We start from the raw sequence: 25,039 nt of genomic DNA, 5'->3' as shown, positions 1-25,039 counted from the left end.
TTAAAAGCACTAAAGAAAAGCTAATAACTGCAGAGGGCTTTTTACCATTTCTTTTTCTGCTTGTGTTGCTCCTTTGTTCCTCGTATGGCACTGCTAGTATGATATTTGCATGTTGTGACTAGTCACCTACTGAAGTCCTAATGTAATTTTGATGACAAACTTGATCTAAACCTATCAGTAAATCAGACCTCCCAGTAAATCAGACAGCCAGAGACACATGTTAGGGAAAGACACCTTATGTTTGTCAGTTTTATTGAAGGCGTTTCAAACATTTTCATTATCACACATTTCAGAAAACACATTAAAACAAAGGGTTTCGATCCAGCTGGTTCATAGCTTTGTCTATATATAGTTTGTGAAAATACTCAAAAGCGCAGCAACATCTCATTTCATTCTTAGTTCTGGCTAATGAGAGTGAGCTGAAAATTCACCAGTAAGCAAAGTTCTCAAATGTTGAAGAAAATATATATTTTATATATATATACACATATACAGGAAGAATTAACTTAGAAAGAATGATTAGTAATACAAACCAACCCTTGGCTCATTGAGTGAAAAAGAAATCATCATGCAAACCATCAGCAAGCAAAGGTCAGAGGTCGTTAGAGGCTCAGAAAAGGGGTTTCCCACATTGTCCCTGCAGCAGAGTCACAGTTTCCAATGATCACTTTTGTGACTATGCAACTGGGCTCATATTACTAGCTGCAACATCACAAAAATGACACTGGCAACCGCTAATTAGCTGGCAAAATAAGAATTTGTCCATTTTTAAAGTGAGCAGTGTTAGTAAATGCCATTGCACACAGCGAGAAGTGATAGCATAATAGATATATATTTTAAGCAAAGCCCTCACATGTGATGCTAATTATCTTTTAGCTTAGCAGTCCCTCTTTAAAGTGTAAATGTGCTCCCTCTGGGCTCAAGAAATATTTAATTACACATATCAGTGCATGACTAACAAGCTAGTCCAGAGCAATAATGATTGGTCTATTGTTCAAAATGAAATTAGGACTCCAGAAGCATTTAAGACTGACCAGTGGTTTCTGTAGTAGCCTCACCTCTCAGGGACTGTCTTTTGCACAGATTTTTAAAATATGTAGAATAATCTCTTTTTGGCAATTTATACCTACATTATGAAAGTATGATAGATTATTCTGCAAGGTTCAATGTATCTGCTAAATGCAAAATCATCTAAAACACTGTCTGATGCGCAGTAAGAAGAATGTTAGCTTTCCGTTTTCAAAGAGACTTGCAAAATTTACTTCAATAAAAATTTTAAGGTCCATATTTCCACAGACTCTGGGCAAGGTAATTTTGGGAATCCAATTTTTCTTGGTGATGAATTATAAGAAATAGAGGGTTGGTTATGTATATGCTTAATTTCATATATGTATGTGAATATATAAATATACACACATATCCATATATATATATACAAACACACTGAATGCACATAAAAACATAGATAGATTAAAAGAAATGAGAGCAGCCCCTTCCTAGCACTACCCTACTACGAGTATGGTAGCGCTGTCAGATGTTTATTCTGGGGGCTTTATGACTCAGCTGTCGTAATCCAGCCGAGTTTGTCCTTTAAATAGGAAGCTTCAGGTGCAAAACACGTATCGTATAAATGAATTCCAAATACATTATTTCAGCAATAGTGCATTACTTTTTTTGTTGTTAAAAAAAACAGCAACATCAGATGACCAAGAAAACTGAGATTCATAGACCAGTTCGTGTGCATGCCAAAATTCCTTTTCAGGCGGAATTTTACTATGCATTCAGTATTACGAGTTCATTGTACAAAATCTGCACGTAGCAAATGATTACAGTACCCTACACTGGACTGTGAATACATATTAAATGAACACTCGGAATTCAATTAAACCTTAACAGGTTCATTCCCATACTGGCGTTAAATACAAAGAATGGCAGCTCCACTACTCTTCTCATCTAGTTATAATTTTTCTTTCTCAAAGTATTGCAGAACACTTCTTCAACATGGCTATTTAACCCTTATACAATGTCACTCTAAGCAGTGCTTTCTTGGCGAGGTGAACCGTGATTTACTGTAGACCTAATCCTGCAGTTCATGCAAGGACCTCAGTTTGTACCGAAACAAGTCGGAGTTTGAGGTGGTCTGAACTTCACTGTCCTGTCTGTACAGGCTCATTTATAGTCTGGTTATAACTGCTAGCAAGTTTCCCACTAACTTCAGAAAGGGCAAAATTAGACCCTGCGTTGGCTCTGTGCTGCAGCCTCGTGAATTTTCACTACAGCCTCAGAATTTTCACTACAGAAATTCACTACAGGCAACTTCCACCGCACCACAACCAAAGGGAAATCAACCTATAAAAATCACGTTTAAGTGTGAACCCAGAGAAGAAAACCTTACAAATTCAATTCCAGTTTCACCTCCATCCTATGGCTGTGCTTCCTTCCTCTGCTACTGCTTTTGCATTATGACTCTGTATCATACCCTTCTATTCTCACCTAGACGTAGCTCCTAGTGACTTAGTACAGCTCTACACCCTTTACTTGACCTGCACTGTGTGAGATGACTCTCTGCTCTGAAAACCCCTGCAATATGTACAAGAATACTGATGTTGATGGATGAAGGGTGGCATTTAGTCCTAAATTTTAAGGGTAAAATTTTGCCAATAGACAACTGTGCAACCAGCTCCTATTGGATAAAAGCCAGCTTCTCCCCTCAGGTGCAGATGCGTAACTCCAACTGGCATCAGTCAGAGCTCCCAGCACTTACTGAAAGAAACAAGTTTGGACCTTTTGAGCACTGAGCCCCTTATAATCACTTTGGAGGGTTGTAGATAATATTGTTGTACAGAGAGGAAAACATGTGATCCCACCGGCCACTTGCAGATTGAGAACCAACTCCCCAAACCTCCCGGAGATTCTTTTCATTAGTCATAAGCACATCGCTGTGGATTAGCTGATACACGCTAACACCTACACACAATGCACTGGGTACGGTTTGCAATCAAATGAAGATTATTTCACTCCAGTATTTACCATGCATGGCTTTAATTTTCAAATTAAAATTTAGATAGACACAGCAAACATTAGAGAAGGTGGCAAGGACTTTCACAAGTTTTGCCTCTGTATATTTGTATTTTAAAGCCATGTTGACTTTCTTTAAAATTCCAGAGGGTATGCTTTGTCAACATTCTCATCTGCTTTCTCAAATTTCCACCTTTCTGCATCCAAAGAAAGTCTAGAGCCCTCACTGTCTGATCCTTACAAGCAAACTCTCCCACAGGAGTGCAATTGTCATGTGACTCCATCATGACTTTTTTTTCCAAGCATGTTCATCCTACATAATTTATATGTGAGATTCCTGCAATATGGATCATAGGGTAGCCACACAAAAAGCCTGGAAGTTGCAGAATGGATAAATACTTGGAAAACAAAGAAATACAGAAACACTGAAGAACTGTACAGAGGGAAGAAAGGTGTTGCTCTCTAAATGGGAAATGGGTATGTTTTAAAACCAGGCAACACCTGTGTGTGAGACAACACTAAGCATCAATCTACAGCAGATCTGGATGTTAGTTTAGCATTGTGGCATCACAGGCTGAGGACCTCCCTTTCAAACCAGAAATATTTAAAGGATGATTAAAGGGATAGGGTTAGTTCCTGGGATCTGTATTGTCTTAAATGAGCTGTCATAATTTGTGCTTTACCTGCGGAAATCCAGAAGTGATCTTGTGGAAGCAGGAACCCTCTGATCGTTCCAGCTGAGGAAGTGGAACTGCGTCACTGTGCGGGTCTCGTTCGTCTGCAGGTTCTTCAGGTAGAAGCTCCTCACGAGGAAATCCTCGCACCAGATGTGCTCAGAGACAAGGTTTACCTACACCCCGCAGGAAGAAGCAAACACTGATCAGCAATTTCGGTTGCAAGCTGCGCCTCCAGAATCGAAGGTGTAAAATACGTGGGATGAAGGAATTGCATGGAAGTTTCATTTTTATTATCGAATTGGGCATTTTTATATATTTATTTATTTAGCAGTCAGTGGAGTTGTCAAGAAGGGGTTAGCTGCCACTGCTATTTTACTGGAAACAGGGAAAAAATTCTCAACAGCTTTGATGGAAAAAGGAAAAAAAAATCACTAAATTGAAAGTTTGTATTGTTATGTGAATACAAAGGACATGGTCTGAAAATGTGTTAGACCACCAGTTCCTTTCTATTTGGAAATGCCCTCAATGCACTGCCCAGGTCACTCTCAGAAGTCTCAAAAATCTCAGAGATCAAATCACAGAGAAGTGGAAAGTCAGTTTCTTCTGCTATGTAGAAAAATAAGCATTAAAAAATGCGGCTTCTTTGCAGAGTTCATCTTCTCGGAAAAACAGTTTGTTCACATTTTGGGTTAAATAACTGTATTTCTTCACATTTTCCTGTTCTTAGTGTTTGGCATTGTGGTATTATTTTCTTCCTCTACTCAGCTGGACAACTGGAAAAATCTGACAGCCACTGTCAATGTTACATTGCAACAAAGCTGCTGATATGATATTTTGGTCTAGAAATGTAAGGCAGAAAATAAAAATATGTACTTGTTGTTGTGACTGAGGCAAGAAGTAAAAATAGATAGCATTAATTACTAAAGCTATATGGAGGCTTTTCTACAAAGATATATGTATGGCTTTCCTAAAGCAAAATTCACTATTTCCAAAAATACTATTTTCCTGTAAAATACAAATACATGGGTTTATATTTCAACCACTTGCAAAGCGCTCTGAAAAGCAAAATCGCTGTCCTTTTTTCATTGTAGTGCTTGGCTCATTATTTACTAGATTTTATTCAGTGGAAACTACCTTGCTATTAAAACCGCGCTTTGAATTGTTCCATATAAAACTACCCAAAGGCACACCCAGTATATTTAAGAGCCCTCAGCTCAACCTCCAGGTTAGATCGGCTAAAACATCATTTTGCCCCGTATGAAATCAAGCTGTACACTTACTGTCACGTTTACAACCAGATATTTTGTTTAGGTACCTCATAGATGTGGTAGAGGTTTGACCCTTCGTCTGGCCAATAGTGGTAGCACTGTTTGACTCCGTTTTCCGCGAGGGGTGTCAGCATGACAATAACGACACAGCCGTTCTCCCAGACCATCTGCAGACAAAGAAAGACACCGTGGCCACATTGTGACTGCCTAATTACTGCGTGACATGTATAATTACTGCACTCAGACACACAATCAAAATTTATTCCATTCACAGGAAATTTATTTCATTTTCATTAGACACTTTTACTCTGCAGCTGCTTTCAAATCCCTGAATAAACTGGCACCATATTTTGCAGGCGCCCATGAAATATTAAAGTATTTCCAGCGATTTCAATTCGGGTCTTCCACAAAATCTCTCCTCATTCTTGGTACCGTGTTCAGCTGCTTTTCTGTCAAACTTTTAGATACACAAAGGAAACACTGAACGACGCTTGCAGAACCCACAACTTTGGGATTTGATACTCGGTACTAAACAGCCGGGACCTACAAAGGTCACTTGTACTGAAACCTGAGTGTGCCCATAGGTTTGTCACACAGCAAAAGTGACTGAACCGCCGCATTGCTGAAACAACCATAAAAGTTGCATCTAAACAACAGTAAGAGGAAAAGGCAGGAAAAATCCAACGCAAATCTGTTTCTCCAGAAACATTGAGATGGAGAAATCATACCTCCAAAAGCACATTTATAAAAATTTCTCCCCGCCTGCCTCCCTGCCTGCCTCCCTGCCTGCCTCCCTGCCTGCCTCCCTGCCTCCCTCCCTTCCTCCCTTCCTTCCTTCCTTCCTTCCTTCCTTCCTTCCTTCCTTCCTTCCTTCCTTCCTTCCTTCCTTCCTTCCTTCCTTCCTTCCTTCCTTCCTTCCTTCCTTCCTTCCTTCCTTCCTTCCTTCCTTCCTTCCTTCCTTCCTTCCTTCCTTCCTTCCTTCCTTCCTTCCTTCCTTCCTTCCTCCCTCCCTCCCTCCCTCCCTCCCTCCCTCCCTCCCTCCCTCCCTCCCTCCCTCCCTCCCTCCCTCCCTCCCTCCCTTCCTTCCTTCCTTCCTTCCTTCCTTCCTTCCTTCCTTCCTTCCTTCCTTCCTTCCTTCCTTCCTTCCTTCCTTCCTTCCTTCCTTCCTTCCTTCCTTCCTTCCTTCCTTCCTTCCTCTTTTTTATCTCTCTTTTCCCCTTTTACTTTCCTTTTTTTTTTCTTTTCTAGGGGTAGGACAGTCCAACTCCTGCTGCAGCCCACGCACTCACAAAGCAGAGGTGCAGCAGGAACAGAAGAAAACAGGTTATCATCTTCACTACCAGCAGGATCGCTTAATAATTCAGACCTGCTACGGAGCAGGATACAGGAAATCAGTGCATCCTCAACTAAGGGATCTGTGGATATCTCCCACAAAGAGTAGAACAAGCAGAGATGCTCCGGTCTGGCGTATCTCTGTTCCAAATACAGCCCGTGGCTAAACAAAAAGGCTCCTATGAATTAATACCAAGCAGCATAATCACTAAAAACTGTTATTATTATGCTGTACATTGATGTTATATTTGCATACAACTTTCATTGTCTTTTTGCTAGCATATAAAATTACTGAATGAAGAGCAAACTGCTCTTTTTGTGAAGGGTTATGTTTATTTCACAGAAATATTTATAAGCAAGTGTATTGACATGTAAATTTTGTAAACAAAAAAGGCCTTTGTCTAAACTGTGCAAAGATGAGATGATACATTCAATTCAAGGATTATTTTTTTTAATTACATATCAAATAAAAAGGTTTCCCATTCATGGATAATGATGTTGTCTTCTCTTTTAAGAATAGCTTGCATGTAGAGAAACAAAAAACATTTTTCTTCCCTTTTTTTTTTTATTCTGCAACATAATTAAAACAACTTTTAAAACCAGCTTAGAATTATTTAGAGAAATTAATCTAGGATTTGCAAAGAACAGGGTTGTTTATAACTTCCCCCCCAGAAGTGGGGGAAAATTACAGTTGAATGCAACAAATCAAATAATCTTTCTTATCTTCCCTACCAAAAAAAAAAAAATAAAAAAAAAAATCTGCAATCCACTCATCCTCCTGTTAAAAACTCACAATGCCCCAAACACAGCAAAAATACATTGACAGATAATTTATTTTATAGACAGTTGCAGATTTATCATTTGTTATCTTTTTTTGTATTGCATTTGTTTTAGGCCACAGCTGGGAACCCTCTTTGTATGTACGGAAGATGATGCAGATTTCATTCATTCTAACGTAGTTTCACCTTTTTTAGTCAGCAATCAGACTAAGATAAGAATTCAAAACATGTATCTTTAAAACTAGCCCCACTAAATCAGTACTTTCATCACATAACGATTTAATGTGCCTCTAGAAGGTATAGAAGCTCATTGAAGCCATTACGAAAATGAGGAGAAACACAGTTTTTATGAGTGCAATAAAAATACAATGATCTAGACCATAAACTAATCATCTAGCACTCTGCTTGTGCCACCCAAGTGTAACATTATAAAAGCCCACTCGTTTAGAGAGGAATCCTTACAGTTTGGCAACCGTGTTCATTGGTTCAAAGATAGAGCATTTCATTAGAGAGGGGCTGTCTGCATCTCTGAAGATTTCATTAAGCATAAATCCAAATGAAAGTTAATTTAAACAAACAATTTCAAAGTTACTCTGGGGTATAATATTTCTTTTAGGTCATTGTGTGAAAATGTAGAAGTCAAGTCTACCTAATCAAGAAGGCAATACAATCTAGTGCCGTCAGCCCTGTTACAAGCAGTTGTCACCTCATCTCATGTGCTTGAGACAGGATTTTCACTAAGACTCACAACCTGTGACTGGAGGACTACAGCCTTTTTCTTTGTTTCCTTGATAAATATTAGACCACCAAGCTGTTCTCTGGATTTCTTTCCAAATAATGCTGAAGTGGGATGATTCAGAGAGAGTTCAGTTTTACATCACTGCCTGTTCACTGCTCCATCTTTAACATTGTAATGGGTTTTCTACAAGCCACATCTCCCAACACCTAACACTTAGCTGTGCTTAGTGTCCAGGCATGGCCACATGCTAAGCAGCCCCAAGGGCTGTGTCTTCGTAACCTATGAAGGAACAGGTAGCAGACCTCGTCTGCACAATCCCAATACAGCCTTCAGAGAAGGGCCTCTTGTTACCAAAGAGATGTTTCAGCTGGGCTTGGAGAATAAAGGAGGAGGTTCAATTGCAAACTCACAGTGATTCACGTAATTCTGAACTCTGTAGGCTTGCACAGTTGAAAGCAAGTAAGATATGAGAATAAAGAGAATATAAGGTCCACAGGAAAAAGGTTTTTCTTTTCAGGTATATCCCAACAAAATTAAGCCTTAGATGCCAAGTCCCTATAAAAACTATATATATACATATATATATAAACCCCTAAATATATATATGTGTGTGTGTGTATATATACATATGCACATTATATAACGCAAATAATATATTAGACTAAACTTAATAATGCAGTTTCATGATTGTAATTTATGGGAATACTTTCAGGAGAAGAAAAATTGTTGAATGGAGTCTTCTACATGGAGGCGATAAAGTCTGAGTTTTGTGTAGGAGGTCAGCACAGAGCCCTGCAATGCGTGCTTTGCTGAACGGGGAAGACGTGTGACATCTACCTTCAGCATATAGGCCTAGAGAGTAACATGTTAATGATTTTTAATGAGGTTCTGCTGTATGCATCATGCTCAAAACATTTCTTAGACAAGAATAACACCATCCCTCTCCTTTTATTGCAAATTAAAGGCTGAATCCTGCAACCCGAAGATGAGCAGTGCGTTTGACATCCGCAGGATTCCCTGTTGATGAAATCCCCCATGTGTAGAGACCCCATGCTGTGGTTATCTAGCATGCCAGTCCCATACAAAGGACTTCCGCATTGGGATGAATTATATTTCGTACGAATTACTTGCAAAGAAGCACAGAATTGGTTTTTCAAGTAAGGAGAACAAAAATAAAGCCACAAATAGGAGAATCACTGCCACAACACTGCCACAAATCTGATAAACTACCCGTTTTTGAAAGCTTGTATTAAAAAATTTCCATGGTTACTAGTTTGTAAATAAAATGGTTAATACAAATCTTTCCTTCCCCCTCCCCCAGACACTTCGTCATTTCTAATCTTTTTATAATGAATGACCCATTTCAAATTCCTTTTCCAGTAATTTTCTTCTTTAGTTTACTGATGGGGAAATAACAAGACACGTGCTCCAACCAGACACTCTTCTTTTGGTGAAGACTGCTCAAGTTTCTAAAATATGATGACTTAGAGGTAGAAAATAGATGGGGTAATCACTTAAGTCCAGGCTGTTCACCAAAAATAACAGGCTAGTCATACCAGCTGCTTTCTGGGAGAGATCTCTAGTAAAATAAATTCACCTTTTCAAGTCTTTAGGTTTCCCAAATATTTGGTAAATGTTATTTGGAATAGCAGGCAAACAAGTAAACAAAACCCAAATAATTTCTAATGATAATAAAAACTCAAGAATAAACAACAACTCCTAAAACAACAACAAAGCAAGGTAGTAACCCTTGCTAGATCAGGTAATACTCATCCTGTTATATATCTTGAAAGTAATTAACTCAACTGTGACTTTTTTCAAGTTCTCAACTGGAAATAGGAAATACTGTATTCAGACAGTCAGAAAAATAGGATTTTCTGGAATATTCTAAAACCAAAGCCTAATGTTTTAATGGGTAAAAAAAGGGGGGGAGGGGGAAAGAAATCTTTTAACTGAAAGAACCCAACTAACCAACAACTGGGGGGAATTTAGATTTTTGTTATCAACTACAATTTCACAATGTTGAAGGTTGGCAGTAAAAATGCAAGCTTTTTTGCAAAACATTTTGGTTGAGCATGACATCATTTTGATATGAAATGGGTCAAACCTGGCAAAGTCAGAACTGTCATTTACGAAGTCATAGCTGTGCCAGGCAGCTAAGCAAATCTGTAGGTTGAAAAATTACCCATCAATAGGTTGTATTTAATTAAAAAAATATCTGACTCTTGCAGTTGAAAAGATGTCTTCGGAGAGGACTATCTATAAATATGTGGTCGTCAGACTGGCTCCATGTGTTATGTCCCCGCTCTTGCAGCCACAGCACTTGTTTGGAATTCATTGGGAAAGGCAAACTCAAGATGCCTGTATGCATTGCAATAACTTCTGCTTTCTCAGACAGACATAAACTGCTCTTATTCTTCTCAGTAGACTCCTAACTCATGCCTTATTATTAAATAACTTAAATATGAACACTACATAATATTGCAGTGCTGACAAAGCCATACTGAGGACGGACAGTTCACCAAAATCACCAGTAATTAGCTTTGCACTTCAGTACTGGAAAGGTGGAACCTAAACAATACAGGGACAGAAATTTTAAAAGGACAACTTCGAAGTACCTCCTCCAGACGGAGCCATAATTAGAAGTAAGCATGGTAAACGCACACTTCTTTACTGAACGCCTATGGAATTCATAATGCTGTATTTATTTCACATGGCTTGACAAGTTTCTAGAGCTCTAGGGGCTACTGTTCTGTGCCTATCTCTCCCTTGCTGTTTTTCTTTTATTAAATTAAAATATGCATATTTTACACATTGAATAGCTTTGTGTCGCTTTTCATCTGCTCTTCTTTCTGAAGGTGAGAACTGATTAGACATGCAGGAAGTCCCATTCCAGGCAAGGGAAATAGAACTTGGGAATCGAGACTGCTTGAAAGCAGTCCTGCACAGAAGAACAAAATGCAGAAAAATAATTTAGCCTGTAAATTAATTTCAGCACTCACAAAACATGCTGAACTGGGAGCACAGAAACCAGCAATTAGAGCAGGGGAGGGTTTGGTACAGTTGTTCTTACTCAGCCCATGGGCTTGGAACACCGATTTTGCAAGGAGATGCATTGAACTACAGGGACATGGTCTTCTGCCCACTGGGATTTGCCCTTGGAGATCACCGATGACTAATCCTTTTGACACAGGAAACAATCAACTGACAGTATTTTGTATTTCTTTTATTGAATTCAAAAACTGGAAGAGAAAAGCAAGTGCTGCCAAACAGACATGCAAAGATTTATCATGTCCTGAAGACTGCAACTCAAGAATTGCATTCTTAACATGCTGGTGTGATCTGGGAGGAAAACAACAGTCTGTTTTTGAGCTGAGACTGATAATATGCTCCTGAATATGGGTAGAGAAAAAATATTCTGCAAATAGTTTTAGATTAAGAAATGCAGGATCGAGGGCAATGAAAATCAAATGGCAACTGAACTCCCTGGCTCGTATTAGGGCTCTGGTCTTTATTCTTTGGACTCTTTCTGCATTAATGTTTATAAATATCTTAAGTATGGGATGCAGGGGAAAATGAGACAGGACAATGGCTTCAAGTTGGAGCACAGGAAGTTCCACACCAACATGCGGAAGAACTTTTTCACAGGTGACAGAGCCCTGGGACAGGCTGCCCAGGGAGTTGGTGGAGTCTCCTCTGGAGATATTCAAGACCCGTCTGGAAGCCTATCTGTGCAATATGAGCTAGGGAGCTGCTTTGGCACGGGGGTTGGACCCGATGATCTCTGGAGGTCCCTTCCAACCCCTATGATTCTATTTTCCATTTAATAGTCTGAACATAGAAAATAATCAAAGGAGCAGACATGAGGTCTTCCCACTCCCCATGATCACAAGAGTATAACCCTCTACTCCAGTGAGCTTTCTTTTTGTTAGTTGGCACGCCCAACAAACACATTCACCAGTCTTTAACAGGAAGGGTGAAAAGCATTCCCAATTTCAGGAGTTATTATTTCATGAATTGGCATATAGTGGAGGAAAGATGGGGTAATGAAAAGCACAGGATTGATTCAGAACATGTAGGATGAAGCTCTCACTTTGTAGAGCAGCATTCTAACCACAAATGGGCAGCACATTAAGCCTGCCTTTGTGGTCCTGTGTCCAATGGTTCACGAGTAGTATCTGATCTACCACCCTTGCCAGACTAGAGACCTTCTGGGACTAAGGCATCTGGGGAACTACTCAGCCTGAGCTAAAGCCAGGGAATTTTCTGGTCCAAACTACCAGGGATGACATTTTTAATCTCATGGCTTACAGTTGTAGGTGCTTTGAACCTTACTGAACGTCTGAGAGATGAGGAAAATCGTATTTCTCTACTCCTTCTGTAGAATTTATATAATGTTCATACACTTATTGATTACGTTGGTCATGGACGGAGGACATCACAGAAAGACAACAAATTCTTACATAAATATGTATCACATGGCAACTAAGAAGCATATCCACTTAAGCCCCTCGGAATTGCCTGATCCTACTCTCTATTTCACACTGAATATGGTAAAATAAAAAATATGAAAGTGTGCTTTTCTCTGCAAAGGGGGAGGGAAAAGAAGGGCAAATGTGGGTAGATTTATGAAAGCAAGGCACAATGTGGGGTGTTTTCCAGAGGGAAAAATTATGGCCTCCTACATAAATCTCCATTTGGAGACACGGAACCTTAGCAGACATGCAATTTATAAACCTGGCATAATTAAGAACAGTTTTTCAGTGCAAAGACAGTTGGTTCTAAATATCCTAACTCCTAGGAACAGTTCCTGCATATTATCATCCCTTGCTTTTCAGAATAGTTTGCAAGTTAAGACATGTACTTCATGTCAAATACTTCATGGAATTATAACCCAGCACATACGGAAAATAATAAAATTTTATGCCTCCAGAATTATTCACAACATGGAACTCCTGCTGCGAAAACTTGTTATAGATCAGAAATGTTCTACATCCTCTTTCTTTTGAATTATGTTCAAAGAGATGTTGAATTTTAATAGTGCTGTGTGAAAGAGCTGAGTGAAATCTCACTGAAGCTGCTGGACAAAATCATCACCTTTCATTCACGATAAATGTAAGAAACAAGCAAACTCTTTTATGGAGCCTGATAACTGAAATTACAGAAGTTATCATCAAAAACAAGAGAAACGTGAAGCATATGGACCCATGAGTTTCTCTAGAAACTGATATGCTTAATGCAGAGAGAGAGGCATTAATCAAGGCACGATGATTAATCCAGATAAGCAGCAAAAATGTGTAAAAGGAATAAAGAAACCACCAGCACAGCTCAACAAACTAGCATTGTGATCCTGGTAGAAGAAAAGCTGAAAGAGAGGTTGGGGGTAAAACACTGGGTGAATGAGGGTTGGAAAAAAAGAAGTTATTGCCTGTTATTTTATTCTGCCTTTGTTCAAGGAAATAAAATTCTGTACTTTCTTTGTAAATAAAATGGAACTGTATCAAAGCAAAACCCTATCCTGAGGATGAATTCTCTTTCCAGCTGAGAAGAAAACAACCCACAGACCTGGCAAATTGTTTAACCACTCAGGTAAAAATGGATTAATACCACGTGAGGAGAGGCATCCAGTTTTCAAGAAAGGGATTCGTGAGGTGGAATTCCCACTGAACCAAAATAGAATCAATGAAGGAGGTAACTCTCAGAAATAGTAATTGGTAAAAAGAGATGAAAACAAGATCAGATGAAATTAAAAGAAGACTTAAATCAGCTGGAGGCTTTTCAAAATTAATTAAAGTAGTAGCTGGAAAATTTCCAGAGCGGTCTAAGAGATGACATGCAGGCAGAGATGAAATCTCTGCCTGAGCCGCAAACACAGAGTATCCAGACAGATTAGGAAGCCCTGTGGCAAAACAGATCAATGAGATGACTGACAACACAACTCCTGCAGGCTAGAAAGTTTTCAAAGAAATAGGTAAGCCAGCAAAGTTGGAACTAACTTGGCACTTGCTGACTTAGAGGAGCTATGCCAAGAATATAAAGAGCTGGAGAAGTAAACTGGAGGGACACAGACAGCTGTGGAAAGCTGATGCCTTACACTAAGAGAAAATCCAAAGCAAGACTCTTGCCTTTTTTACCACTAATACATTTACAAGATGTACAAAATTAATTTGAACACCATTTAAAAATGACCAAGATACAGGAGTTTGGACTATCCAGCTCAAAAACGGCTTCTTTGAAACAAAACCAAAGAGCTGAACTCTCTCTGGTCAACACACAAACCCAAATGAAAAGGGTACAGAAAATGCTGAGTCTTATGGCCAGCTCATGTGGCACAAGTTAGATGGTACTGAAGAACAATACCTGCCTTTCTTCCTCACCTTACCAAAAAGGACATAATCTTTCCAGAAGTAGAAGCCAGTGAGAACTGAAACTGTCCTCCCTCCAGTCCCATAGGAGTACTAGGCACAGATCTGCTCACCAGCAGTAAGAATGCTAAACAAGATGAGCCTAGACAAAGCATCATCAATGTTTTATGAAAAAGCTTTGCCTAGTTTGGGAAGGAGAATACACTGAGCTAGCCATGACCTTTGCTCAGATCTGGGCAACTTGAAAACAGTAAATGGGAACTTGATTGCTGAGTGTCTAATAGCATTTGCACAAAAATACTGGGCATTGGATCAACATAGCAGATTTTAGAGGGGACTGCCAATAAAACTAGGAAAAAAGATTATCCAAAACTGAATCGTCTGTTTGGTCTTAAATAGAGATAATGGATGTGGCCACATGATCGTGTAAATGACAGACATGAACAGTAACAGACACTGCAGAGCAGTGTCAGAGCTCAGGACCTGGGTTCCTTTTGGAAGAAGCTTCCTCCGGACATGTGTAGCCTTGTCCCCCACCAAGAGGCATTTGGTCCATTGGACCACTGACCAGTTGGTCTAAAGCAAAGCCTACAAAGCCAATACCATGACACTCTACAAATCCATTCCTAGTGGGCCACACTGCTTGCTGATGTAGATATACTCACTGATGGGTGGAAGAATCTCATGCAGGCTTAAGGGAAACTAGGTTTAGAAGCTGTCTCTGGAATTTGACCATTGTGGTCAAGACAGTGAGGACAGATAAGGAGCACTTTGGATTCATTACGGATATCAGCAGTGAGGTAAATGCCAAGAAAGCTGTATTACACTGTCAAGTAAAACGAATGCTTTGTAGAGAAGTGTTTTCTAGAAATCATCTTGAAACACCTACAGGATTGGAAACAAATATAACAGTCTCTTGCTGGGGTAGCCTTTCAGTCAAGATAAAATGGAGGGGCTGATGCCCACCAAGCAGCTAGGCTCTTGGGAATCTTAGCAGCTAAGTCTCTGCAAAAATAGGAAGCAATATATCTAGTATATATTGCCATAGAAGGTGATGCCAAGCTCCAGGAGTTTGTGTTGTACTTGCTAAAGCATGACATGGTGCATTTAGACAAGGAACAACAGAATAGTCCCAGGTCTCTCTGGAGTCAGTCACTCTTCTCACTATCAGTCAGAAAACTGCTTCACTGAGCACACAAAAGGGAAAAAAGCAACACAGCTCAGCAACAGCTGGTATTAAGTGGGGGAGGGAGAGGGAGGAGAACCACTGAGAACATGTATCAGGAATGAATAATTGAATCTTTAAACAATCCCTGGTGGCAGCACCATGGTCTGTATAAACCACATTCAAGTAAACATCAAAGGATCCTGCCCTGATCAGAGTTAATGCTCTATTTTCCATAGCAAGTTCAGCTTTCCCTGCTTTAACTTAAAATAGGTACTATTAGGTGTGAAAAACTTCTTTCCTGCATCTGGACATAAACAGCAACAACTCCAAGCCATGGCTTTTGACTTGTACAATGGACCTCCTACATTTCAGTGGCTACAGATGCAGTGTTCTGTGACGGGCCAAGCTCTCTTGGCTTGTTTATGACACCTGGTTGATACCCTGGGCGATATGAAGAGCTTGAGATAGGAACCTGCACATTGACACGTGATCTGTAGGAAGTTTAAGTTTAAGGAAAATAAGAGATTGACCAATCTGACATAGGTAGTTATGTTGAATTAAAGGCATCATCAAAACAAACGTACGAAACAAACTTTTCTATGGAACCTAATAGAAGAAAATAATAAACGAATAATCACATCTAAAATGGACACACAGCAGATGCAGGAGCTGAACCATTGTTGCCAAATGGTAGAGATGTTTACAGCAAATATGGTGGGGAGATGGAGTGAATCTTCCCTGATGGATAATCAGGAGGAGAAATAACTAAAAAGAGCAGAAGGAAAGTGAAGGAAAGTGAAGACTCTCCACTCACAAACAGCAAGAAGAAAGAAAGTCAAGAAAGAAACCTTCTGAGTACGAAGCTGGAATGAAGAAGATTGGAAAATGTTTCAGTTCTAGTCTCTGTGGCTGTACAAACAGGTTGCCTAACTGTTCAAGTTGGAATGGGAGAAGAGCAAAATACAGCCTTCATACTAGGTTTAAATGATTAATTCTGATTTCTGCATTAGCAGCAACACTTATACAAAGTGTGCCCTTGAAAATGAGACCATCCATTTTTTCAGTACATGAAGGTGCAGTTACAGGTAAAACCATGCAAAATATAAATATACAAATAGGCAAAAAATATATAATCAAATATATATTTATGGAATAGCTAATGTGGAATTTGATTTTGCATGTTTAACATAAGAAACACATTTTCAAATACCATGCCTGTTATAAGGAATCCACCTGCCAAGGAAAAAATAAGATCAGTCTTCTCAACTGTGTCTATCTACCAATTAGTGAAGACAAGAACCACAAGTTACTTGAAAATTTAAGCCAGACCAACAGCCAAACTGATTTCAAGCAGAAAGCATTTCCTCTGCACTTCTAAAAACTAGTCCCAAAATATCTCAGACTGAGCATTTCAATAGCCAGGCACTTAAAATCAAACAAACTTTTTGAAAATGCCCACATTCCTCATCCAAAACAGTAGGAAATTGTGGCATGAAAAATGCCTTCAATGGGGATCGGTTAACACTATAATCATGGAGCAAGCGATGCAGATGGAGAGAGACGATGATTTCCGCTGAACCAAGCTCCTAAAATACAATGGCAATTCCAAAACTTTTAGGTAGATATTCTTTATCTTCAGAACAAATGTTTCTAAATTCATAGCACTAAAACAAACAAACAAACAAACAAAAATGTTCATGTTGATAATAAGCCCCAATTGGCCTCCTCCCCAAAGAGCTACAGTAAGCTCTCGGGTGTGATTTTAGACTTACAAAGGGATGTCTAATGCAGCACATCCAGCACACAATGGCACACACCTAGCCTGGCAGTGTGTGTACATCCAACTCTGACAGTGGCAGAAGCACATAAAGAAATGAACTCATATTTGTGCATCAGTAATCTTTAGCCCTAATCCTGCAGAAATTTATACACTTACTTAACTTTATGCAGCAGGGTCTTAACTTAGCCTTTAACTCAGCTACCTGTGGTAGGGAAAATACATAAGTATTTAAGCATTTTGGGGAACTGGGACATGTGAGAAGCCGGCTTCAATGGAAAAATTCATGGCACATAGTGTTAGGTCCTTTTTGATCTGGAGAGAGACAACCAGTTCTGGCTACATGCTTAAGAAGGCCAGGACCTCTGAAAATCATCCAGTCCTTGGCAGTAGTCTAATTACAGAGACCTGGCACTAAAATATGAATACTATGGCCTGAGGTTTTCAAAATAATTTCCAGATGAACTGTTCTTTAGCAGAGTCTGTCTCATACATAAATGGCTTACATATCCATATACTAGATTTCATGAAGACATTTGAATGAAGGTTTTTCCACCTATTGTGTCTCAAGCACAATATATTTTTATGCTGCTTACATTTCTAGAAGCACAAGAAAACATTGACTTGTAACATAAATTCAATTTTCAGAGAGATGTTTAACTTACCTGCCAGAAGTCAGCGACAGTAGCAGGGAGAGGGCCCTGAGTGGCAATGTATGCAGGGTTTCGAGGGTCATGGTCCATCTGGAACAAAGAAAGAGAACACAGACTAGATTTATTTAAAAGAAAATCCCTTGCTGTGTCAGAGACAGAAAGTATGCGAGGGCAGAAACAAGGGACTTCCGAAAGGACCGTCATGTCTCTCCATCTTTACTGACAAGCAAAGAATTTTCATACTATTTATAAAGTCAAAGGAGAACTTTTTCTACAAAAGACTGATGCAACCAGAGTAATATCAGCACACATGATGAGCAATGTCCCATGTCCTCAATATGTGGTGTAAGATCATTTATGGGGTCTGACAAAGGCATTTATTTGAAATCAGAACTTGTGGTTTCATAGCAACCTAGGAGCCATTTGAAACATTTTTCTACACTGAGTGTTAAGAATGCTCCACACATCAAAATATGTTCCCCATTTCCACCGTGCCAGTCAAGGGCACATGTAACTGAAAACCAGCAAAAATGGGGAACAAATTCAGTTTCTGGCTTTTTTCTGGTTAACTGATCTAACTAAATGCATGGATTTGGCCTCAAAAGAGGAAGTTCTGCTTAAAGACCTTAATTATTACATTTAATTCAAGGAGCAGAAAATTCACTGAGCAGAAAAAATAAAGAATCTAAGAAACAAAGCCATCAAGAGTAAATAGGATTAGTGTGTTACAATGAATGTTTTCGAACTGATGGGTGGTTTTCTTGGTTCACAATCTTAGGATCTATTCTGCTGAAAAAGAAGATCTGCTGATAGGATTAAAAAACAAACAAATGCATTCTAACCCTGAACTGGGCAAGACAAAACTTTGAACATAAAGAAGAGAGACCCAGTTCAACTCTCAGATGTGTGGGTATGACTCAGTGACACTGAAGTCGTCGAGAGTTAACTTATACCCATGTAGCTGAAGGCAGAATTTGTCTCAATACACAATTCTGTTCTATAAGTAAAGATCTGAATAAGAATGAATGTGAGTCACATTTGCATTAACAGGCATCTACTGAATTTATTCATAGCCTATCAAAATTTCCAGTGATGGTACATGTCAGCGTAAAAGAAGGCACCTCATAATTATGTGCAACATAAAAGAGGGAAGAGCCATAAAAGAACAGATGTAAGTTATTCTAACAGAACAACAATATGATGAATGTTGCAAAAAGGAAGAGAACACTTTTATGTTTCTAATTTTCTGATGTATAATTAAGCCGGACTTAATATTAAAATTCTCCATGACAACACAGCACAGGTAAAATAGAGTCACTGAGTCCCTTTAGAATAAAAGCTTACTTCTGATTCACCAGCCATAGTTATAAAACACCTTGACCAGGATGTCCATAATACCATCATTTTATTCCAAACTTCATTGAGATGCTTCTCTTACCAGCAAATAACTCTTCATAACAAGCAATTGCTCACAACAAATCTCAACCTTGTTTTCTTTGCCTTTTTGACAAAAGCAATTCTGATAGCAGGACATTTACAACTGGGTATTTTGAGATCAGGGAAAAACTAGCTTGCTTTGGAAAGGAGTATTAGCAAAAAAACCCACCCCAGGAACCATTTCAAAATGGGCAACTTTTTTGTCTTCGTAAGAATCAAGACACTAAACTAAACACAGCTGAAAACAACAGAAAATGTGACTAAACCAAATCAGGCTTAAAGGTTGTTTTTTTTTTCCTCCACTATGGTTGAAATAATTTCTGTTGTTTTGTTTTGAATCCCACAGAGATCTACAGGATTTAATCATGTGCTTAAATGTTTTCCTATGCTGGAACTAAGAATCTTTGCTTAGAAAAATTGACCTGCACTGAAGAATAGTGCTGGCTGCTCCCAGTGGAAACTGTTGTGGGCTGCATCCACCTGAAAGGAATGTCACTCGTCTAACAGGTGAGAACTTGACTTGGACGTGTAACCGACAGTGAAAACACGAAACTTTAGAAAAATAACAATTTACTTTTAATTTCTTCTTAAACTAAATTCTTTTGTATGTAGACATGCCAGAAAACAAAAGCAGAAGAAATCAAGGATGATGCAAATAGCGCTGTCATGGAGGAAATACTTCTCAACGTTCAGCTGATAAATCAGGAATAGGCCAATCTTGGCATTTCAGCATTAATCAACCTCTCTGACAAAGGTGCTGTTGGAACGTGGCAAACATTACAATAAGCACAGAGTAGTGAAGTGTATCAGCAGTTTAACAATAATTCAAAAGACAATTACAATTATTACATTCCAAGCACATTGTGTTGCACAGAAAACAATTATGAGCAGGAACTCTTCTTGCTTGGAGCAAATAGAAGATGGCAGAAAGCCCTATCACACTATTAAATGATCTTTAACTGAACAAAAATAAGAGCAAAGATTAAACTAATTAAATGAAATTTCTGGTTTCATCAATTTTCTATTATATGTACCGGTTTAAAGGCCACATATTTCAAGAAAACTGTGAAAAATCACTACTCTGGTCACATTCAATTTAATGTGAGTAGGTGACTGCAAGGGACGGGTCTTGAATGTTTTTGTTATGTTCTGTTTTATTCTCTCAAGGTCACCGAGAACACCAAGAGCATCTTCATCTATCAAAGTTAACAAAAGTTTGAATAAAGAAATAAAGTCAGTAATGGGTTTTAAACTAACTAATCAAGGATCAAGGAAAGGGCTTTTTTTTCTGTGTCAGTAGTCATTATCTTCTTTCAACCATCCCTCAGATTTCTCACTTCACGAAAATAAAACAGAAAATGTATTCTCCAGAGAAGAATAGAGAACAGCAGGCTTCATACTATCAAGTATTAAAGCAAAAATCAACTGTTTGCTAACATTTTACATCAGAAAAGTCTTCAGAAATCACCCTAATAGTAACTGTTCAAAAAGAATACGGGTTTTTTCCCCTCTATGTCCCCATCAAAGCACAAAGTTTACAAAGCCTACTACTTCAGAACTGGATCGAACAGCCATTTTTGGGAAGAAAAAGCTGCAATTATTACAACTGTTCTGCTATGGTGGAATTCTCATTTTCTGCTGCAACACAACAAAGGCAAGTCTGGCAATAATGTTTCAATCTGTTTTTCCATGATGTTGTATTAGGGAAAGAAAGGGATCAAGGATTACCATAACTGACCATGCCATTGACCGTGGTGATTTCCATCACCACCAATATAAAAATCAAATGAAAACAAAAAGGAGAAGCATTCAGATTTCTTGTTGGAAGAGAAAAAACTACAAAAAAACTTAGGCAACAATGACTTGTGTTCTTCTAGAGGGCTCTGTAATGTAAGTTGACTTACAGTATGATAAAGGAGGGAAATATGTAAAGAACACAGTATCACAATGAGTTGGACTTTTGTCAAATTAATATCAGAGCACAATCCCACCTTTGTTTCATTAGAGAATAAAAGCTACTCGTTTATTTTTTCCTTCAAGTTCTACTATCCAGTTGCTTTACCCTAGGCCTTTGCAAGGATTCCCTGAAGAACTCTGAATTTTGTTGAGTTTTTAGATAGAGATTGTGCTGCTGCATGATTTCACCAGTAAGGCAAATAAAATAAAGCAAAATCAATACATTCTGGGAGTAAATCCCTAAATTTATTGCATTTGGACTTGAGACTGGTACACATAGATTCTTGTTAAGTAGTATCCTTAAACTGTAAATGGAAGTACAAGTGTCAGTAGGCTTCAATGATAATTTTGAAACTTCATGTCAATGATACACTCATTCATTCCTGCCCTTTGTCTTCCCTCACAGCTTGTCAGACCCTTATTTTCCCCACAGACAGATGCTGGGGGAGATGTGGTCTCAGTCGTACCATATTTACATTGATCTAAATCCTCCAAGTCCAGCTCAAAGATTCTTAAATCATAGGTGAACAGGATGAGATCCAGTGTAGACTAAATATGATGGAAAGTTGAACTCTGACTAACACCTTAAAAATTTGTATGGATTCAAGCTACTGGGCAGTTTCCAGATTCAATTGTTTGTAATACCAATAAAATCTACTTTCCTACATGTATTGATTACGCAGAGACAGTCACTAAAAGTAAAAAATAAATATATATTTTTAAAAGAAAGCATATCCAGCAAATGCAGATGAACTTTGCAATCACATTCATCTCAGCTTTAAAATTAAAAAGGTAGACTAGTCCTCATCTTCATGTTTGAATTAAAATTTAAAACACTTTTTAAATCCTTCCTTTAAAACCCCTAATGGAATGAAAGAAGTAAATCTGGTTGTGAATGCCATTATGAATTTCAGAGTCTATTCTTGGTGATGAAATTTGTATGCTGTGTTTGAACAAACTGTCACGCTAATGACATTCCTCAGTCTGGTGTCTTCAATAATAAGCAAACTGAGTTTTTAAATGTAGTTGATGGGATTTTTTTCTCTCTCAGACACCCTATGAGGAAAAACAGAATTCCCATTTACTTTCATGACCTCTGATTTAAAAGCAAAGATTGCACATTATTTACTACTGGATGATTTTCCCGAAATTTAATGAGGACTAAGTACAAATATGACAGATGTAATTATCACAGTTTTATTCTGCACAGTCAGGGTCTCCTTGTGCTGTAATTGCAAGCCTTTCATTCAGCTGCCGATAGCAGAGTTATTATGATAGTACTTTATGTTATTTCAGAGAGGAGGGAAACAGATTTCTACCCCACTTTTACCCTGCAAATTCTCCTAAGGACTCATTTTCCCTGGCCTCATGCTACAGTGAAATTAAAGACCTATGGAAGAGCTTGGACTACATCTTTGCCGATTCTCCTCACTCGCTCCCAGCCATGGCGAGGCCATCAATCTAACCCCAGTTTTCACAGCATACTGGGTGGAAAGGAGGACTTGAGGGGGGGTAGCATTTTTTAAAAAGGAAGAAACATGTGGGCAGGTGGCCAGCTCATTGTCTAGCACAGGGATTTTTTTACGGCGTACTGCTGCACTCATTTAGACTTAAGTTAAGGTTGAGTGAGCCCCAGCTGGAGACTGGACCACTGACCCAGAAGCTGGAGATACCCAGCGACATGTACACGACTGGAAGCCTCCCTCTCTGAAGCTCAGATATAATTACTTTATTTTACACTCTTCCCTCACCAGACAGCTCACACGCGCAGAGAGAGAAAATCCTCTCCCGGTCAGTTCAGACCGTACTGATCCCGTGCTATTAATGCCCATCTTGCAGCTCACTACAATGCTGGCTCCTAACCCGAGCACTGCAAGGCGCAAACGCACCGCGAACATCACTGTACTGACACGATAATTACTGAGGTTATTTAAGTTGAAAGGCAGCCGTCTTGAAGGAAAGACACGGTAGGGTTTTTGCGAGGGTGAATAAAGGCAGACTTACTGGTACTCCACGTCCACTGTACGCTTACAAAGATGCTGATTAAATGTGTTTCTGCCAACCGAAAAGATCTCAAATAAACAGCAGTAGTAATAGCAGGTATGCTCAGCTCAGGCAGCAAGAGCTGCACAGCCAAGGTAAATATTGCTGAATCAAGTGCCCAACGTAATATTCCAGTAGGCTCCTGACATGGGGAGAATGGACTGAACATCTCTGCTGCTCCTATGTTCTACCTCATTATTCAAAAATTATACCAGATTAACAAATATGTTTATGTTAACCTGAAGATATGTAATTTGTATTTAAATTTATCAGCTTTCAGGAAATCTTTACAAACTATGGGCTTGCAAAGTACTGGTTTCCTCCTACCAACCTCCCACTGCATTACCTTCAGGAAACACGTTTTTTCTGCCGCTTTCAAACCAGCAAAACGGTTATTGACTTAGTGACACAAACTCACAAAACCATCCAGAGCACCTCTTTCCTTTAAATACAGGCCAACTACACAAATGTGGGCTGTACCACTCCTTCCCACGCAGCAGGGTCCCTGTGCTACCACGATGAAGAGGAACTCAGGAATTTATCTTGGCACTATTTTATTTCTATGCAAGAGACTAGGTGCTTGTCCCAACCCAGTGAAACACTGGTGCACCCACATATCTGAGCACAGAAATATTTCTGTAAGAGATACAGAGACAACCATAAGAATTTTGCTACATCAGTGGGACTTATTTTATTGGACAAAACTCCTGAGCCTGAGAAAGGTACACAAAAGAAATATCTTGTAACTTTCCATAAGAAAACACTTTTAAGTGCTGGACGGCAAAGCAAGATTAGAACCCCCTGTAAAACCAGGAGAGTTAAAGCTGTGGAAGCAGAGACCCTCTGCTTGCATTAGCTTTGAGCATCCCGACAAAGCAAATCTCTTCCCAGTGGTGCCAATGGAATATCTTGCTTGTCCCTCTCCACCCCCAACGCTACCTTAACTAATATTTTTCTCGCTGGTGTAGTGAATTACCTGAACTACAATTGCAATGGACATATACACACATGGAGAATTTTTCCCTCCCCAAATACATTTGTGTACTAAAACCAGTTAAGCTGTGTCTTTGCAGACTTTGGGGCAGGTTGCAGAAGCCCATCTTGGTTATTTGGTAAAAGCACAGCATCTGTATCGCTGACAATGGTGAACGTGGCTTAGAACTGTCTACAGATGCTGTAATTCCACTTCTGCACCATGCTGAAGTCACGTCAGTTACAATCAAATTCTTAGAAGAATATAGCATCTTCCAGTTAACACCACTTGCTGCAAAACCTCTCAGCTTCCATTATCAAATTATGGCTTGACCAAACTTAACTCACTGAATACGCCCTACAGACAGGCAAAAAGGGCCCTGAGGCCCTGGAGCTAGGCCACTTTGCATTACTTTATAAGCAGGATATATATTCCTTGGAGTGCCAAGTTACTCTAATGATCCTGAGGCCAGCAAGAGCTTGGTCTAGTCAGGGACAAACTTAAAAGTAGTCCTGCTCTAATCTCTGTGCATCTACTCTGTCCTCTAAAATGGCAGCTGGCAGTCTCTGAAGTGAGGATGTGCTTTGGTTTATCCTACACCCTAAGCCAAAGTCAAAATCATCCTGAAGATGTTTGTTGGGTTCTGTGTATTTTTTATCTCTTTGAATAAAACCTTTTTTTTTTCAAGGAAATTAAGCTTTTGAACCCTGCTGAAAGTAACAAAAACAAAGCTCAGGGAACAGTTTCTATGTAGTTGTGGGCTTTTTTAAGAAAAAAAGTATTGTCAACAACATTGGAAGGAAGCAGCCTGTAATTTCATGCTGTTGCAAATTGTCAGCTGCCTTGCCCACACA

The 25,039-nt window shown here is 39.1% G+C and overlaps 1 protein-coding gene across 1 annotated transcript in view; it reads right to left on the bottom strand.

Moving 5' to 3' along the window:
- PTPRN2 (protein tyrosine phosphatase receptor type N2) overlaps positions 1-25,039 on the bottom strand; it is a gene marked incomplete at both ends in the record, with an annotated part of 656,586 nt that overhangs the window by 25,743 nt on the left and 605,804 nt on the right. Inside the window, 3 exons of the mRNA XM_084279942.1 lie at positions 3,702-3,868; positions 5,011-5,130; positions 17,789-17,866. Of these exons, the coding sequence (XP_084136068.1) occupies positions 3,702-3,868; positions 5,011-5,130; positions 17,789-17,866 (365 nt within the window). The remainder of the gene's footprint in view (positions 1-3,701; positions 3,869-5,010; positions 5,131-17,788; positions 17,867-25,039) is intronic.

Source organism: Gallinula chloropus, assembly GCF_964237585.1.
Source record: "Gallinula chloropus genome assembly, chromosome: 2".
Classification (NCBI taxonomy): Eukaryota; Metazoa; Chordata; class Aves; order Gruiformes; family Rallidae; genus Gallinula; species Gallinula chloropus.
The sequence above is the reverse complement of the archived record's forward strand: the minus strand, read 5'-3'. Positions and strand labels throughout refer to the sequence as shown.